This window comes from Dasypus novemcinctus, chromosome 4, assembly GCF_030445035.2.
Source record: "Dasypus novemcinctus isolate mDasNov1 chromosome 4, mDasNov1.1.hap2, whole genome shotgun sequence".
NCBI lineage: Eukaryota > Metazoa > Chordata > Mammalia > Cingulata > Dasypodidae > Dasypus > Dasypus novemcinctus.
The window spans coordinates 59,758,719-59,778,551 of NC_080676.1; the positions used below are offsets into that span (position 1 = coordinate 59,758,719).

The 19,833-nt window shown below is 38.0% G+C and overlaps 1 protein-coding gene across 4 annotated transcripts in view; it reads left to right on the top strand.

The window, feature by feature from the left end:
- The window catches only part of VPS8 (VPS8 subunit of CORVET complex), a 294,602-nt gene that overhangs the window by 117,870 nt on the left and 156,899 nt on the right, over window positions 1–19,833 (top strand). For all 4 annotated transcript variants that reach the window (XM_058295485.2, XM_058295487.2, XM_058295486.2 and 1 more), the window contains 3 exons: window positions 6,898–7,120; window positions 10,748–10,837; window positions 12,657–12,708. In XM_058295485.2, coding sequence (XP_058151468.1) covers window positions 6,898–7,120; window positions 10,748–10,837; window positions 12,657–12,708 — 365 coding nt within the window. The remainder of the gene's footprint in view (window positions 1–6,897; window positions 7,121–10,747; window positions 10,838–12,656; window positions 12,709–19,833) is intronic.

Sequence of the window (19,833 nt, forward strand, 5' to 3'; positions counted from 1 at the left end):
TAAGAATTCTTTTATAATATAAAACCCCTTTTACTATGACAGGGAGCATGTTTGTCAATGTATGATAGACATCTATTTTTTATTCAAAATATGGCTTTAGTCTTTTCATAAATTAATTCAGAAATGACTAGATATCCTGTTTCTGAAGACTTGTACTTTATTTTCATAATTTGGACTTTGTTCCACAACTTCGTTTCAGTTTGATGGTGTGTACCTCTTTTGTATTAGATAAGAGATACAAATGTCTCAAGGCTTTTTGTGGACCCTTAATGACTTGTCATTTTGCTTATACAGCAGTAGCCATAATGTCAATTTAAAAAAATAAGTAATGCCAGGGTTTACTTAAATCATAATATTAATTTTCAACATTGTTTGAAATAGGGGTTATACAGAAGATTTTTAGAGGAGTAAAATAGTTTATGATACTCCAATGATGGATACATGATATTCTGTATTGTCAAAACCCATAGAACTGTACAACATAAAGAGTGAACCCTGATGTAAACCATGGACTTTAGTTAATAGCAGTGTAACAATATCAGTTCATCAGTTGTTACAAATATGCCACACTAATGCAAGGTATTAATATTAGGGAAACTGTGTATGGGAGAAGAGTATATGGGAACTCTGTACTTTGTGCTTACTTTGCTTTAAACCTAAAACATCTCTAAAAAGTAGTCTATTTTTTAAAAAGGTGCTATATAATATATGTGAATTATATATCAATAAAGCTGTCATAAAACAAAATGAAAAAACAGGTTTTGTGTATAGGTGATCTTGAGCTTCATTGAGATGTTGAGAACTCATCATTAAAATGACTTGATTTATGTATGAATCTGAACCAAAAATGTTTCTGTTAAATTCAAACTGATCCTGAAGTAGGATTTTGATACCAGGCTAGTTGTTCAATCTTTTTTCAACATTAGGATTATTGCTTGAAATATAGAAAAAAAAAGACCTTAATTATCAAGCACAGCTGGGTGTTTGGATAACCATTTTCTTGGTTTGCTGCATGTGAATGCTTTAAATATCAAAGCTAGGGAGAAAAAAGATGCCATGTGCTTTTTTATTTTGTAACAACTTTATTGAGATGTAATTCACATACCATAAAATTCACCCTTTAAAGTGTACAATTCAATAACTTTTAATAGATTTATGGAGTTTCAAAACCATCACCACTAAGCCATGTCTTTTTATAGGAAATCTTTTATGAGAAAACTTGAATTTTGAGCATTTTGAACATAAATGCTTTCTTAAAGTTCATTTAAACTTTGCTTTTACTTTTGTTTTTAAAGATTTATTTTATTTATTTCTCCCCCTACCTTCCCCGCTCCACCCTGTTCTCCCTGTTGTCTGCTCTCTGTGTCCATTCACTGTGTGTTCTTCTGTGTCTGCTTGTAATCTCATTAGGTGGCTCCAGGAACCAGTCCTGGCTGGGAGAGAGGCAATTACTCTCTTGCGCCATCTCAACTCCCTGTTCTGCTATGTCTTCTTATTTTCTTTCCTCTGTGTCTCTTGTTTTGTCATCTTGCTGCGCCAGCTCTCCACGACGGCCGGCTCTCCTGCGTGGGGCTTCTTTCCTGTGCTGGGTGGCATTCCCATGAAGAGGGGCAGTACTGCGTGGGGCGGCATTCCACATGGTTCGGCACTCGACATGTGCCAGCTTGCCACGTGGGCCAGCTTGCCCTCACCAGGAGGTCCTGAGCATTGAACCCTGGACCTCCTGTATGGTAGACAGGAACCCAGTTGATTGAGCCACATCCATTTCCTTGCTTTTACTTTAATAGCCACTCCAAAGCAATTTTGAATTTATTAAATCCCACTTATTTTTGGTGGGGGCTTATTTACTTTGTTCTGGCTATATATTTATTAAAGACTGGTAAGTGTCATGATTTGATCCTCTTGCACTCTTCAGATCACATCTGAATTGGCAATTATCTTATAAGCAAAACCACATTGTTCTTTTTTTTTTTTAAATTATAGAGTTAATAATATACAAAACCATTTCTTGCTGTCATTTGAAGCCTTGAATGACAAAACAAAATCCAAATAATATCTTTTATGTGAGTATTAATGTACAGTGAAGTTAAGTAGGGAAAAGACTGGCCCACTATTATTTAGAATGTATTTTCTGTTATACTGGCTGTGTAATGAGGCTGGGCTAGAGATGGTAAATTAATTTTGAAGGTAGCCCTTCCAGGAAACACCGCACCATGGAGAATAATGCCCAATCAGAGAAAGTAATACAGGACCTGAAAACTTGTGCGTGTCAAGTTTTCTCCACCCCACCCCATGACTCTCTAATAAATATCTCCCAGAATGATAATAGGTCTTAGAATTTTGTTTTATTTTTATTTTAAGTCATAGATATATATGAGAATTGCTGAGTCTTTTTTATCCTCTTTATTATAGCTTACGAGTGGTTAAGAAAGAAATGTATAGTTTTACCATTAATCTTACCAGCATTGCATGTTACTCTTTGTCACAGAAATGCCTTGTTTGTCAACTCTTATGCTCTGTTTACTGAGTTTTTAGCTCTTTAATTTTCCTCCCCAGGGCTTTTTGTGCTAAACTAAAATATATAATTATCTTCTCAAGCATGTTGTTTTTTACAATATATTACAGAGTGCAAGGGCTAGCAAACCTGACATTTTCTTTAAATTCATTAGAGTTAATTATTCTGTTACTCTTATTTTTTTCTTTCTTGCAGTAAAGCTTCATTAATCTCAATTTCTTTTACTTGGCTAGTAATTGGTAATCACAGAAATGTGATGAACTATTGATTAAAATGAAGCTAACATGAAAAATACCATTAAATATGAAGTGAAGGAGAAAATGGTACAAAATTACATTTGTGTATTTGAGAAAAAAGCAGATTGACTTGGATTTTCCTTAGGATACTGCAAATGTTATTTATTTTAAGGTGGCCCTTGTTTCTGGTGCAGTCATAGCCAAATCGGTTGACCATTCTTCCCCTTCTGTGACTTCAGATGAGGCAAGACCCCATCTCACTCCTTTCAAGATCTTGACCTTTCTGTGGAATTTGTGAAAGATCACACCTGTGGATAAACCATCTACCACTTCTCACAATTGACATGATACACATATAGAGAAATAATACATTAGTAATAAATAAAAAAAATTCATAAAATCCTGAAGGGTAAATAGAAAATTTACAATTTTTGTGTTTAAAAAAAAAAGAATGAAACATTAAGTGGATGAACAAGGCAATGCAATTTATAAATAGACATATGAAAAGCATTCAGCCTTGCCAGTCATCAAAAATTAAAACTGATATGCTGCGGAGCGGGTGTAGCTCAGTGGTTGAGCACCTGCTTCACACGTATGAGGTTCTGGTTTCAATCCCCACTACCTCCTTAAAAGAGCAAAAACAAAAACAAAACAATGATATGCTATAGTTTAAATTTATTAAATTATCAGGAAAACAAACTTGTCTGGTGAAATTATGTTGTGGGGCAGTATAAATTGTTCTGTAATGCATTTTGAAGATAACTTAGTAATACATTTAAGTGCTACAAAGTTTTTTGTATCTTTTGGCTTAGCCTAGAAGTAGGGTGACTAAGAAATTAAGTCCCGAAATTGGGAAAGACTGTATATATAGATGTTGAGTGTACCATCACTCATTTAAGCATATTGAAACATTGTGAGTTGGACAAAGTAGTAATTTAAAGAGAAGGTAGCAAGTTAGAATAATGCTTATGATATAATGCTGCATGGAAACAGAATTCACGATTATATTTATGCTATTTGTAACTTGAGTAGTATGTATGAGCTATTTGTGGAAGAGAATAAATAAAACCCAATTGCATAGGGTTGCATTTAGAGTAATTTTTAAATGTCCACTTCTGCAATAAAATTGTTTCCTGGTAAAGTTTTTCATTTTTTAGACTTTATTTTAAAATACTTTCAAACTTACAAGGTACTTACAAAAATAGTACAAACCTTATTTAGAGAACTCCAGTATACCCGTATTCCCACAGATTCCCAAATCCACCAATATTAACATTTTGCCACATTTGCCATATCATTCTATTTGTCCATCTATTAATCCATCTATCTGTCTATCAGTTCATTTTCTCAACACTTGCATGTAGGTTGTAGCCATCAAGGTCCTTGAACACTTAATACTACCATGTACATTTTTCCTAGAAGAACAAGGATATTTACTTACGGAACCATTTTAAGAGTAACATTTTGAGAAATTTAACATTATTGTAAAGCTTACAATCTATATTCCAGTAATGTCTTTTTGAGCCTTTTCTCCTCCATTATTAGATTCCATCCAGGATCACATATTGCATTTATTTGTCATTGTCTCTTTTGTTATTGAATCTTTTTTTTTTTTAAATTTTGGAAACAAAATATGCAACATAAACTTTTCTGTCTCAACTACACCCCTACATACCAGTGGGGTTAATTGCATTCACAATTTTGTGATACCCTCACCACCTTCCATTACTAAAACTTTCCCATCTCCCCAAACAGAAACCCTATACACATTATGCACTAAGTCCCTTGTCCCCTTGTGCCTGGCAATCTGTATTCTACTTTCTGTCTCTGTATGTCCTCCAGGATTTTTTTTTGTAGTTACAATGAGGCTTAAATTTAACAACCTATATCTATAGCAGTCTAATTTGCTTTGCTACCACCTTAACTTCAGTAGCATACATAAGCTATGTTCCTATACCCTCTTTATTTTCTCACCTTTCAGTAGTTCTTATCACAAATTACATGTTTATACATTGAGTCCAGAACCACTGACTTATTACAGTGTGTGCATTTGCCTTTTTGATACTATAGCAAGTAAAAAGTGGAGTTACAAACCAAAAATACATTTAGTACTGCCATTTTGTATTAACAGTGTTGTTAACCTCACTGTAGATCTTTCTTCATGTGGCTTTGATCTATTTTTTATTGTTCTTTCCTTTCAACCTATAGTGCTCCCTTTAACATTTCTTGTAGGACTGGTCAAGTGGTGACAAACTCCCTCAACTTTTGTTTATTTAGGAATGTCATAATCTTTCCCTCATTTTTGAAAGACATTTTTGCCGGAAACAGAATTCATGGTAGGCAATTTTTTGCCTTCAGTACTTTAAATGTTATCCCACTGCCTTCTTGCCACCATGGTTTCCAATCAGAAATCAGCATTTAATCTTACTGAAGCTCCCTTGTATGTGACACGTTGCTTCTCTCTTGTTGCTTTCCCTCTGCCCCTTTCTCTCTTTTTTCTCCTTATGAGACTCCCACAGTATATATTGATAGACTTGATGGTATCTCACGGGTTCCTCTTATCTTGGGCATGTACGTGTGGTCCTAGGATTTCCTGGTTTATATGAATAGTAATATCCCCTCCCCTTAGAAACAGTTTCCTCATTGTCCCAGTTGCTCTGCTGTATACCCCACATCCAGCAATCCCTTGCCCCAGGCAGCCATGACTTAATTGTTCTCCCACAGTGTGCTGCATAAGCTCTGTGAGCTGTCTTCTACACACAGGGCAAGTTCTGGAAAGAGAGCCTGTGAGGTATATCTGGTTCAGCCTCTCTGGCTGCCACCAGCTAGATTTGGCCAGGCGTCCATGCTCCCAGCATGTGAAGGAGGATTACTCTGCACTCCTCCAAAACTGGGACCAGCAGCCCACATAGGCCTATCAAGCCCGGGGGACGGGGGGGGAGCGGGGCAAGGAGGGGCCAGTCAGGGCACCATGAGGTTCTACTGCTTTTAAGTTGCCTTTTTTTGATTCAGCGCTCTCGCTGTTACTGCAATCCTTTAACTGTTTTGTGAAGCTTTGAGAAAGATTTTTCTTGATTCCTGCTGGTTTTTCAAAGCTTCTGAGGAGGAATGGGGCCTTGAAGCTTCTCACTCCACCATCTTGATTGGGGTAGGGCTCTTCAGGTATAGCTTTCTCATACTAAACTTTCTTTTCTTCCTCTCCCATCATTAAACACAGCCCAGACCCTTTGGGAAGCAAGAGAAAAGAGCTAAATAAAGGAACAAATTGGCTATGCCTATCAGCTGGCATATTTAGGTACCAGGAAGGAGGAAAAGATAAATTAGGAATAGCCCTTTTTTTCCCCAGCCTCATCTTGTCCGCCCTACTATCTATTCCCATATCAGTGTTGTCTTTAAGAAGCATCGTGCTATAATAATAGTATGTGTACCAGATTTAGGCCAGAAGGCTGGGTTCAAACTCTGACCCTATCACTTGGTAGCTATGTTACTTTCAGCAAATAATTTAACTTATTAGACTTCTCTTATTTGTTAAAGCAGTATTGGGACAATTACTTGAGATAATATAAAGGCTTTATAAACTATATAAACTATAAAGCTTTAAGCAAATATTGTTACCGTTTTTAAGAAATTTTTTTTTTAATTTATTATTTATTTCTCTCCCCTTCTCTGCCCTCCCCCAGTTGTCTGCTCTCTGTGTCCATTCACTGTGTGTTCTTCTGTGTCCACTTGTATTCTTGTCAGTGGCACCAGGAATCTGTGTCTCTTTTTGTTGTGTCATCTTGCTGCATCAGCTCTCCGTGTGCGCAGCACCACTCCTGGGCAGGCTGCACTTTTTTCATGCTGGGCGGCTCTCCTTATGGGGCGCACTCCTTGCGCGTGGGGCTCCCCTACACAGGGGACACCCCGGCATGGCACGGCCCTCCTTGCGCACATCAGCACTGCACATGGGCCAGCTCACCACACCGGTCAGGAGGCCCTAGGTTTGAACCCTGGGCATCCCATGTGGTAGGTGGATGCTCTATCCATTGAGTCAAATCTGCTTCCCTTTAAGAAACTCTTAAGTTGAAATAAGGAAAAGATGAGATATACTTAGCAGGCTGAATTTAAAAATGTTCCTAAAAGCATTTTTTTCCCTTTCTGTTATAGGGATCTTTTATTTAGCCAGATGTATGACAAATTGAGTGAGAATTCAGTGGCCAAAGGAGTGTTTTTGGAGTGCCTTCAGCCATATATTTTAAGTGATAAATTGGTGGGGATCACACCCCAGGTAATGAAAGACTTGATTGTTCATTTCCAAGATAAAAAGCTAATGGAAAATGTGGAAGCTCTCATTGTACATATGGATATCACCAGTCTGGATATTCAGCAGGTGAGTTTATAGATGGTCTACTTACAGAATAGACATCATTCCTTTATTGATTGTGTTTACCCAACTGTGGTCAGGCCTCGCTTTGCTTTTTACCACCCCTAATTAGTTATTGAGCCTTTTTGGTAAGATATTTTATAAATTTGTATTTGTTAGTATATTTCTTAGGGCTGTTCTTTTTTTTTAAAGATTTACTTATTTTTTATTTATTTCTCTTATTTTACCTGCCCAACCCCAACCCCCCCCCCCCCCCCCCGTTGTCTGCTCTCTGTGTCCATTTGCTGTGTGTTCTTCTGTGACTGCGACTAGCCTTATCAGCGGCACCCGGAATCTGTGTTTCTTTTTGTTGCATCATCTTGTGTCAACTCTCCGTGTGTGCAGCACCATTCTTGGGCAGGCTGCACTTTCTTTCGCGCTGGGCGGCTCTCCTTATGGGGTGCACTTCTTGCACGTGGGGCTCCCCTGTGCGGGGGGGCAACCCCGCATGGCAGGGCACTCCTTGCGTGCATCAGCACAGCACACGGGCCAGCTCCACATGGGTCAAGGAGGTCCGGGGTTTGAACCGTGGACCTCCCATGTGGTAGGTGGATGCCCTATCTACTGGACCAAGTCTGCTTCCCAGGGCTGTTCTTAAGGAAAGCTAGATTATAAACTCCTGCAAGGCAGGAATTATGTCGTTTATTTCTTTGATATTCCCCAGAGCTCTTGGAATAGTATGTACATTTAGTTCCTCATATGAATGCTTGCTGACATCTTTCTACATTAGACTGTTTAATACTACAGTTTTCATCTTGTAGGTAAATTTTAACTCTGGGTACTTTCACATTAATAGAATATGTAAGAGCATAACATCATTTTTAAAATAAAGCTAGTACGTAAGTACCAGAGTGGATAGTTTTTATATGTTGAGTTTTGAAATGCTTAGTGTGGTATAAGAAGCAAATTACAGAACTTCTTAGCATGATCAGTCAGCCCATTGTTAGGTAATACACCTCCAGTGTATCTGAGCTCCCATTATAAGTTTTCAGTCCTCAGCTGAAGAACAGTATCTATTCTGGTCTAAGACATTTCATAATTTAATTCTTTAATTCTGCATTAGTCCTAATCATGAGCATGTTACTCTTGAAAAGGTTCTAAGCCCAATGGCACCAAAATATGGGCGACCCAGAAAGATCCTAGGAAGACAAAAAAAAATTTTTTTTTAAAGTCCAAAATCACATAGAAATGAACGGTTTGGGAAATTGGTATTATTTTCTTCCTGGAAGCTCTTTATGAATGGCTGTGAGTTTGCAAAGTAAAGCCAGATCCTCTTTCATATATGCCTTTCACTTATATGAGTAATTTGTCACAGTCTTCACAGTCTGGCAACAGGTCCAATGATTTGAGAAAGTGTTTTCAATCTAGTTTTGTTTATATCTATTGGATATATGAGAAATTCCTAATTTTTTATCAACATTTTTTACTTTTCCCCAACACCATGTAAACATACTCTAGTTTTTTGCATGTTAAAATAGTAATTAAAAATCTTTCCCCATCTGTTCATATCAAATCTTTTCCCCTTTGTTTCCCTAGGTTACTGTGCCATCTCGCTTCTATTCACAAATTTTTTTGACAGCATTTCTTGGTTGCTATTTCTTCCCCCCTCCCCCCCCCACATCCTATTAACTCTTCAACTTTGCTTTCACAGAGTCAGCAGCAACCTCCATGTCCACTACAGTCAATAATATTTTTCAATCCTTATTTTACTTGCTCTTTCAGCAGCATTTGTTCATTAATTCAAGAAGTGTTTATTGATTGTCAGATTCTGAGGATGCTTCAGTAAATGCAGTAGACAAGGCCTGTCCTCTCATAAAGCTTACAATTTAGCAGAAAAGATTGCCAATAAACAGATAAACAAAGAATAAAATATCTAAAAACAAGTGTGATGAAACAAGTGTGATGTTAAAAATCAAACAAGAGCAATGAGAAGCTACCTTTGATTGGCTGGTTCTGGAAAGCCTTTCTGAGAAGGTGACATTGAGGCTAGAATCTGAATGACGAGAAGGAAACAGTGATGCAAAGATTTTGGGGGAGGTGGAGGAGAAGATTGTTGCAGGCAAAAGCTACAGCTAATTTTAAAAAAGAAGGAGACTAGTATGTTTTTAAGTAACAAAAAGAAGGCAGCATGGCTGGAGCTTGGTGAGAGAGAGAGAGAGGTAGACCTTGCAGGGTAAGGTACAGATTTTTCCATTTTATTCTAAGGCCTAAGGGAAATCATTAGAAAGTTTTAATCACTCTGGTTTGCTTTAGAGAGACCATAATGAGGGGTGAGAGACACAAACAGAAGAAGCAGGGAGACTGGTTAGGATATTGTAGCAGTGAGGTGGAGAAAGGGGAGCTAATTTTGGATATGTTTGAGAGATACACTTGGTTTGCTGATGAATTGGATGTGAGTGTGTGGGAATGGGAGAGAGAGTTCAACGATAATGGCTAATTTTTGGCTTCAGAACCAGGGTGGAAAGTGATTAAGGAGATTAGAAGACTGAGGAGGGTCTTAGTTTTGGGGAGACAAATCTGGAGTTCTCTATTGACATTGTATGTTTGAGATAGCTTCTAGACATTCAAGTAAGTGGCTGGATATGTGGGTTAGGAGTTCAAAGGAGAGGTTCAGGCTGAAGCTCTAAATGTATTAGTCATCAGTATAGAGATATATGATCATGACACTGCCTGAAAGAGAGGGTAGATAGAAGTCCTAGAACACTCCTCCTGTAGCTGTAGAAAGAATCTTCTATGACAAATCACTTGCGTTTCCCTCTTACCTTTGACCAGTCGTTATTCTCCTTTGCTGATCTCTACTTTTCTACTTCAGTCCTCTTCTCTCATCATTCTGTAGAATAGTATAGCTCTCATAGGAAAAGTACTCTGAGTCTTCAAGTCATATCTATTTATCTTCTTAAATATTTTCTAAAATCCCTTTCTCTCTTTTTTTGGAGCATGTCAAGCTCCTATCCATCTCAGGACCTTCACCCTTACTACTGCCTGAGAGCGCTGCTTTTGGCTCATTCACACAGATCTCTTAAGTGTCCCAGCTTAAATATTGCTCTCCCAGGAATGACTTTATAATTCCTCCAGTCCAGATTTAGGTCCTTAAAGCACTTATCATATTTGAAGATAATGAATTATTTGTATGTTTTAGTATCTTCTCCAAGTCGTAACTGAAACCCTTTTTTGTGCCCCCTTCTTCTTTTGGTCCACATCTAAGATGAATATAAGTTCTGTAAGGGTTGAGATGAGGCCTGGGTCTATCTTATTCACAACTTTATTCCCAGTGCCTAGGAGAGGGCCCGAATACAGGGGATCAGTGAATATTTATAGAATTTATGACACAAGGTAAAATGGATTTGGGAAAGGGGAGAGTAAAGTAGAAACAATATTAGACATTGGAGGATGTTTCAAAGTGGCTAGTACTGAACTTCCAACCGTTCTTACCTTGGCATTGTGTTTCGGAGTCCTACAATTTCACTTTTTATTGGAGAAGGAATAGGAGAAATTAGAGAAGAGTATTCAGGATCTTCTCCATTCTTAAAGCTCTAAGGAAAATAATTGGTGAGGTGTTGACTGTATGGCTCAAGCAACTTTCCTTTATTACAGGTAGTTCTCATGTGTTGGGAAAATCGGCTGTATGATGCTATGATCTATGTGTACAACAGAGGCATGAATGAATTTATTAGCCCAATGGAGGTAAGGTAATTCCTATCTTGTACATGTATTTAATCGTGTCTGTTAATGTTTTCTTCCCTGTTCTCTGTTTGCTTTGAATGGATTCCTTTGTTTTTATCCAATCATTTCCTAATTTCCTGTAGATTTACTAGAATTTCACACATTTTAGCTTAGATCTTTCAGGTAGCCTTTAATTTTGTAAGTTCTGCTTTTGCTTTTTTTTTTTTTTTTCCCATCTGCATAAGGAGGTAATTAAATCCCAGGGAGCAATAGATAAAATTAAAAGTAATTCTTGCCCATTTGACTTTTTTTCCTTCCAAAGAATTTCTGATAGTAGCTTTTCCAAAAAGTATAAGAAATGTATTGTATATAATAAATGTACTATTGGGTAATGCTATTTGTAAGTATATTCTCCTGGGGGAGGGGCTGAAAATGGTGGGGCTCATTATTTTTAGATTGCTAATTTGTTTTTCCCAATTCAGAATTTTGTAACATTCATTATAATTTCTTATTCCCCTTATACTTAGAAAAGAGAACCTGAAAAGCATTTGGGCTTATTTTTAAAAGAACCTAACCCTTTATCTATTTGGTTATTTACCTTAAATTGGAGGACAAACTTGTGGATACTGGGTTGTGGATACATACTGTGTTCCTTCAGACCATTACTTTATTACACTGTCTAATGTCCCTGGCTCAGAAGGGCCAGAAATCTGTAGTCAACATTTTGCATATTTCATGGCCATTCAAAACTACCTTAAGTATTAAGTCAGCAGTCATTCTGTGATAGTTCACTGCTGACTTAATAATACTTAAGTGTGCCAGGTGAGTTTTCTTTACACACTTGAATACCTCTCGGCTGCTTCCTCACAAGGTATATACTTCCCTGAAGAACACCTGTCAGCTGCCTCCTTAGTGAGGTTCAGTATCTCCCTAAATGCAAAAAATGTTCTCTATCTCACTACTAAACTACAGTTAGGAGCAGTCAATGCAATTTGTAGTTTTTCTCAAAATAAGTCCTGAAAACAGATGCTAATTTGATATATTCTATTTTGAAAAAGACTTCTGGGTTTTTTGTTATTGTTGTTTTTCAAATTTTTGTTTTGTGTGAATTTTTTTCCCCAACAGTCCAGTTTGCATTTGTATCGCTACATCTTTGATAGAACATTGGGATACTGAAGTTGCCTTGTTTTATGTTTAAAGTAGTTTTCATGTTTCATGGCTTTAAGCAGGAGATTGGTATTTTTTATCAAATTCATTTGCAGACTAGCAGTAGGAAGCTAGGTGCGTTCTATAATTCCTCTGCCTCTAAGGAGATGACTCTTCAGTGTTTAAAAGTGTAGCTATTTTACTACTTAGGAGTTTCCTACCTTTTGAAATTTTCTAGATTTTCTGTAATAAAAGAGTATCATCACATTTGAAATGACTACAGCCTTTGAAATCATTCCTTGGTTATGCTTTTATATTTTTGGCTGCTTCTGAGGTAAAAGTAGTGCCTTCCTTACTACTTAGTATGAATAAAGGACTTCTAGGAATTTTAAAGATACATTGTATTTCAGAAGGTATAATATCAACAAAGGCCATTATCTAACTAGTGTTTATTAAAAGGTTTCTTTCAGTATGGAAAATGGTAACAATGATTGTTGACCACAATGAAAGTGACATTTCCTTGATAAAACAATGCATGTTCACATGAAAAGTTTTTATATCTAAGTTCAATAGCAAGTAACTACCTAATTAGATAAGAGAAAGGTTAATTAACAGCATAGGATTCTGGATTATCTTTCTAAAAATATTCTCCTTTGTAATGGTGGTAATTGTTTTTCTCTTGATTTTACTGCAGAAACTTTTCAGAGTTATTGCTCCTCCTCTGAATGCAGGAAAAACACTAACAGGTATTAATTTTCTAAACCTTAATTTTTCTCTTTTTTGTATTTTTAGGTGTTACTTAAATATTATAAATTTCACCAATTTGATGTGAATTTTGGTAATTGTATATAGTCTTGTAATGACCACTATAATCAAACAATAAAAAGAATTTGGGAAGCAGATTTGGCCCAACTGATAGAGCGTCCGTCTACCACATGGAAGGCCCAGGGTTCAAACCCCGGGCCTCCTTGACCCGTGTGGAGCTGGCCCATGCTCAGTGCTGATGCGCGCAAGGAGTGCCCTGCCACACAGGGGTGTCTCCCGGGTAGGGGAGCCCCACGCGCAGGAAGTGCCCCATAAAGAGAGCTGCCCAGTGCAAAAAAAGTGCAGCCTGCCCAGGAATGGCGCCGCACACATGGAGAGCTGACACAGCAAGATGACTCAAAAAGAGACACAGATTCCTGGTGCTGTAACAAGAATACAGGCAGACACAGAAGAACATACAGCAAATGGACACAGAGAGCAGACAACTTGGGGGGGGGGGGGAGATATAAATAAAAATAAATCTTTTAAAAAAAAAAAAAGAAGGAAGTATATGTAGTTCCTTAGCACTAGAAAATTTCCTCTTGCCCCTCAGTAATCCATATCTTCTCCACAGTCCACCTTCATGCAATCACTAATCTACCTTTTGTCATTATCATTTTGCCTTTTCTAAAATTTCATATAAATGGAATAATATAGTATGTACTCTTTGGGGTCTGATTTTTTAACATAATATAATGCTTTTCAAATTCATTCATGTTGTGGCATGTTATTCCATGGATTGAATTATAATGTAATTTCTTTATCCATTCACCAGTTGATGGACATTTGAGTTGCTTCCATTTGGTGACAATTGTGAATAATGCTGCTGCAACATTTGTGATCAACTTAATTTTTTTAAACTTATTTTGAGATAATTATAAAATCATTTGCACTTGTAAGAAATAATACATAGAGATCCTGTAAACTCTTTTTTCATTTTCCCTCAGTGGTAGCATCTTGCAAAGCTGTAGTACAGCAGCAAAACTGGACAGTCACATGGGTAAAGTCAGGATCCCCACATTTCCATTACCACAAGAATCCCTCATATTGCCCTTCCCTTCCATCCCTGACCCCTGTCTGTGGACAGATTTTTGTGTGGGTATATATGTTCATTTCTGTTGGATAAATACCTAGGATTAGAATGGCTAGATTGTACGGTAAATGTATGTTTAACTTTCTGAAGAACTGCCATGTGGTTTTCCAAAATGGCTGTACCATTTTGCATTCGCATTGCAGTATATTAGAGTTCCAGTTACTCCACAATTTTAAACACTTGGTACTATCAAAACTTGTTTAATCTTGTTAATCTTAAGGCATGCTAGTGGATGTGTATGATATCTCATTGTAATTTAAAATTTTTATTTCCCTGATGATTAGTGATGTCGAGTATCTTTTCATGTGCTTATTGGCATTCAGTAAGTGTTCAAATTTTTAGCCTTTGTTATCATTATCGTCATCATCATTTGCTTCATTTTATTGAGTTTTATGAGTTCTTTATGTATTCTGGATTCAATCCTCCCCACACCATTTTTTTTTAAGATTTCTTTATTTCTTTATTTTTTATTTATTGCCCCCTCCCCTAGATAGTTCTCTCATCTGTCTGTTCATTGTTTGCTTGCCTTCTCCAGGAGGCACCTGGAACCAAACCCAGGACCTCCCACATGGGAGGCAGGTGCCCAACGGTCTGAGCCATATCTGCTCCCTGCAGACTGCAGCATCTGCTAGCTTGTGGCATCTGCTCATGTAGGCGTCTGTTCATTCCTGCAGTGTGGGTGTCTAGCTCATTGCTGTGGTGTGGGCATCTGGCTATTTGCAGCAGGGTATGGCATCTGCTCATCATCTTTAGAAGGCACCAGAACCCGAACCCAGGACCTCCTGTATGGTAGGCAGGAGCCCAACTAGTTGAGTCATATCTGCTTCCCCTCAAGCCCTTTTTAAAATATATGTTTTGCAACAATTTTTGCTCAGTCTGTGGCTTGCCTTTTTGTTTCTTAATCATGTATTTTGAAGAGCAAAAATTTTTAATATTTATGAAACCTATTTTATACATTTTTTTTCTTTGTTTAGGCTTTTGGTGTTCTGTTTAAGAAATCTTTCTCTAATCCAATAGCATAAAGCTTTTTCATCTATGTTTTAGAAATTTAATAGTTTAATACTTGTATTTAGGTGTGTAATACATTTTAATTTTTATATATGATGTGAGGTAAGGTTCAAGGATTTTTTTTTCCATAGCGTTATCCATCCATTTGTTTCTGTACCATTAATTGAAAAGATTATCTTGTCTCTATTGAATTACTTAGACATCTTTGTTGCAAATCAACTGACCATGTAAGTGTGGGTCTATTTCTGGGCTTCTGTTCTGTTCATTGATCTGTATGTCTACCTTTATGCCAATAGTGTGTGCAGTCTTGATTATTGCAGCTTTATAAGTCTTGAAATCAGGTACCTAAAAATCCTCCAACTTTTTATCTTTTTCAAAATTGTTTAGCTAGTCTAGGTCCTTTGCCTTTCTATATAAACTTTAAAATCAGCTCATCAGTTCCATTTAAAAAAGCTTGTTAGAATTTCATTTGGGATTGTATTGCCTCTGTAGATCAATTTGGGGAAGATTGTCATGTTAACAATATTGAGTCTTCTATGATTATGATGTATTTCTCTATTTATTTTGATCCTTTAAAATCAATTTCCTTTCCCAGTGTTTTGTAGTTTTCAGAATGCAGGTCTTGTATTTTTGTTAAAGCTTTTCCTGTTTCACTTTTAAATGCTATTATAAATGGAATCATTTTTGTTATTTTTATTTTTAATTGCTTATTGCTAGTATATAGAAATACAGTTGGATTTTATATCTAGGCCTTGTATTCTGTAACCTTTCAAAATTGAAATTCAATTAAGTTTAGTAGTTTTTTCAGTTCTTGTGTTTTCTATGTACATGATCATGTTATCATATATAAGTACAGTTAAGCTTTTTTTCCTTTACCATCAGTATAGTGTTTGGTTTTCTTTGTTGCCTAATTGCACTGGTTAGGACCTCCAGTAAAATGATAAATAAAAGTGATGAGACCAAACATTCACACCTTGTTCCTGATCTTATGAAGAAAGCATTGAGATTTTCACCATTGAGCTTGTTGTTAGCTAAATGTTTTTCATCGTTGCCTTAATCAGTTGAGGAAGTTCCCTTCTATTTATTTCTATGATAGTTTGCTGAGAGATTATAATGAATAGGCATTGAATGCTTTTTCCGCTTTTATTGAGGTGATCATTAGGATTACACTGGTTGATTTTCATATGTTAAACTAACTTGCATTCACAGAACAAATCCTACTTGGTGATGATGTGTTATCCTTTTTACATATTGTTAAATTCAGTTTGCTATCTTTTGGTAAGGATTTTGATAAGGTTCATGAGAGACTTTGGTCTATAGTTCTGTTTTCTTGTTATGTCTTTGTATGGTTTTAGAGAATGAACCATGACCACCATGAAGAATTATTATCCTGCTGTTTTGGGGTGCAGTGTTCTGAATATGTCCATTAGGTCTAGTTCCTTTAACGTATTACTCAATCTCTTGTTTCCTTACTGATCCTCTGTCTACTGCTGAAAGTGGTGTATTGAAGTCCCTCACTATGACTGTAGAGGCATCTATTTTTCCCATCCGTTTTGCCATTGTTTACCTAATGTATTTGGGGACACCCTTGTTAGCTGCATAAATATTTATGATTGTTCTTTTTTCTTGGTAGATTGCCCTTTAATTAATATGTAGTATCTTTCTTTGTCTCTTACAACAGTTTTGCCTTTAAAGTCTATTTTGTCCAATATTAGTATAGCTACACCAGCTCTTTTTTGGTTACTGTTTGCATGGAAAATAGTTTTCCAATTGTTCACTTGCAGCCTATGTATGTCCTTGGGTCAAAGGTGTGTCTCTTGTAGACAGCATATAGGTGGATAATTCTACACTCTCCTGCAAACCTCTCCTCTTCTCTCTGTCTTCCTTTCGGCCTTCAGAACTCCCTTTAATATTTCTTGAAGGGTAGGACTCTTGATGATGAATTCTCTCGGTTTCTGTTTGTGAATATTTTAATCTTTCCCTCATTTTCGAAGGACAGTTTTCCTGGTTACAGAATTCTTGACTGGCAGTTTTTGTCTTCCAGCACCTTAACTATGTCATACCACTGCCTTCTCACCTCCATGGTTTCAGATTAGAAATCAGTGCTTAATCTTGTCAAGCTCCCCTTATATGTGATGGATCTCTTTTCTTTTGCTGCTTTCAGGATTCTCATTTTACCTTTGGCATTTAAAAATCTGGTTAGTATGTGTCGTGGAGTAGATCTGTTAGGATTTATTCTATATGGAGTACGCCGTGCTTCCTGGATATGTACATCCATGCCCCTCATAAGAGTTGGGAAACTTTTAGCTATTATTTCCTCAAACACTGCTTCTGCCTCTTTTCCCCTCCCTTCTCCCCTGTGACACCCATAATGCATGTGTTTGTGCGTTTCATGCTATCATTCAATTCTCTGATTCCCATCTCAATTTTTTCCCCATTTTTTGGTCTATCTGTGCAATTTTGGATATCCTTTCTTCTAATTCACTAAGTCTTTCCTCTGCCTTGAATCACCTATGTGATCCTGGTGTATTTTTTATTCTCCTCCCCCTCCCCTGCCTTGCTGTTTTTGCTGTGTGCATTTGCTGTGTGATCTGTACCTGTTTCTGTTTTTGTCTTCTCTTCTCGTCTTTCTCCTCTAGGATTCACCAGGATTCGATCCTGGGGACCTCTGATGTGGAGAGAGGTTCCCTATCAGTTGCACCACCTCAGTTCCTGATCTCTGCTGTGCTTCACCTTGACTCTCCCCTTTGTCTGTCTTTTGTTGCATCATCATCTTGCTGCATGACTCACTTGCTCAGGCACTGGCTCACAGTGCGGGCATTCGGCTTGCTGCACAGGCACTAGGCTCACCACGCGGGCACTCATGTGGGCACTTGGCTCACTACACAGGCACTTGTCTCACTACACGGGCACTTGTGTGGGCACTCAGCTCACTGCACAGGCACTGGCTCACTGCATGGGCACTGGCTTACCATGTGACACTCACGTGGGTACTTGGCTTGCCATAAAGGCACTCACACGGGCACTCAGCTCACCATGCAGGCACTCACCAAGCCATGTGGGCACTTGGCTCGCTGTACAGGCACTTGGCTCGCCACATGGGCACAGCCACCCACACCAGTTGCCCCACAGCCCTCCTGTTCCCTTAGCACTCAATAGAGGAGACACACACACACACACACACACACACACACACACACACACACAATCAGCCCTCCCTCTCAGGCCACCAACATCTAACTAGGCCCCTCCACATCATTTGCCCTCCTACCCTGCCATTCTCCTGGTGCCCCACGGCCCCCACTTGCCAGCTACCCATGCCAGTTGCAACATGGCCTGCTGCTCACCTGGTGTCTGGATGGGCAACCCTCGCCCTTACTGATTGTTTTGTAGGCCCCACTGCTCCCCCAAGGCCCAACTGGGGCCTCCCTCACTGGCTGCCCACTCCAATCACCCTGCAGACCTGCGCTTCCCCTGTCCCTGGCAAGCCTGCCTCTTGTCCTGGTGCTTCTGGATAATGAATGCAGCCTGCCACTCCCTGCTCCACCATCTTGGATCACCCCTTCATTTTCTATCTACAGTTGATTTCGTATATTGATCTTGTGTCCTGCATCCTAACTGAGTGTATTTACTAGTCTTATTTGTTTTAAGTTGATTCCTTAGTATTTTCTAAAGATAAGACTGCAAACAGAGATAATTTTACCTCTTCCTTTCTGACTTTTATTTCTTTTTCTTACCTAATTTTCCTGGTAAGACATCTAAGCACAATACTGAATAGAAATGGCAAGAGCAGACATCCTTGACTTGTTCCTTATATTACGGGGAAATGTTCAGTCTTTCATCAATAAACATGGTTTTTTTGTAGATGACCTTATCAGGTGGAGGAAGTTCTTTCTATTCCTAGTTTGTTGAATGTTTTTAACATGAATGGATGTTGGGTTTTATCAAATGCTTTTTTCTGTGTCCATGGAGATGATCTTGTTATTTTTTTCCTTTCTTTTCTTAATATAATCTGTACATTGATTTTCATGAGTTAAGTCAATCTTACATTCTTGCGATAATTTACACTTGGTTATGTTGTATAATCATTTTTATGTGTTGTGCTCAGTTTGCTAGTATTTTGTTGAGGATTTTTTAAAAAAAGATTTTTTTTTCTCTCCCCTCCTCCCAGCCCAGTTGTCTGTTCTCTTTGTCTATTTGCTGCATCTTCTTTGTCCGCTTCTGTTGTTGTCAGCGGCACGGGTATCTGTGTTTCTTTTTGCTGTGTCATCTTGTGTCATTTCTCCGTGTGGGCAGTGCCATTCTTAGGCAGGCTGTACTTTCTTTGATGCTGGGTGGCTCTCCTTACCCGGCGCACTCCTTGAGCATGGGGCTCCCCTACTCTGGGACACCCCTGCATGGCACGGCACTCCTTGCGCGCATCAGCACTGCGCATGGGCCAGCTCCACACGGGTCAAGGAGGCCCGGGGTTTGAACCGCGGACCTCCCATGTGGTAGACGGACGCCCTAACCACTGGGCCAAGTTCGCCACCTTGTTGAGGATTTTTGTGCATATGTTCATAAGGGATACTGTCTGTGGCCTTATTTTCTTTTGATATCTTCGTTCTAGTCTTTTTAGGGTAATACGTGCCTCATAGAATGAACTGGAAAGTGTCTAGAATTCTCTTATTTTTTGAGAGAGTTTGTAAAGGATTACTGTTAACTTTTTAAATGTATAACCCAGGGGGACTGGGCTTTTCTTTGTTGAAAGTTCTAGAATTACTAATTCAGTCTCTTTACTTGTTATAATTTATTCAGATCATCTATTTCCTGTTGAGTCCGTTTTGGTAGTTTGTGTATTTTTATGAATTTTTCCATTTCATCTAAGTTCTCTAATTTGTTTGCATATAGTTGTTCATGGTATTCCTATATAATCCCTTTTATTTCTGTAAGTGCAGTAGTGTGATGTCTCCTTTTCCATGCTGAT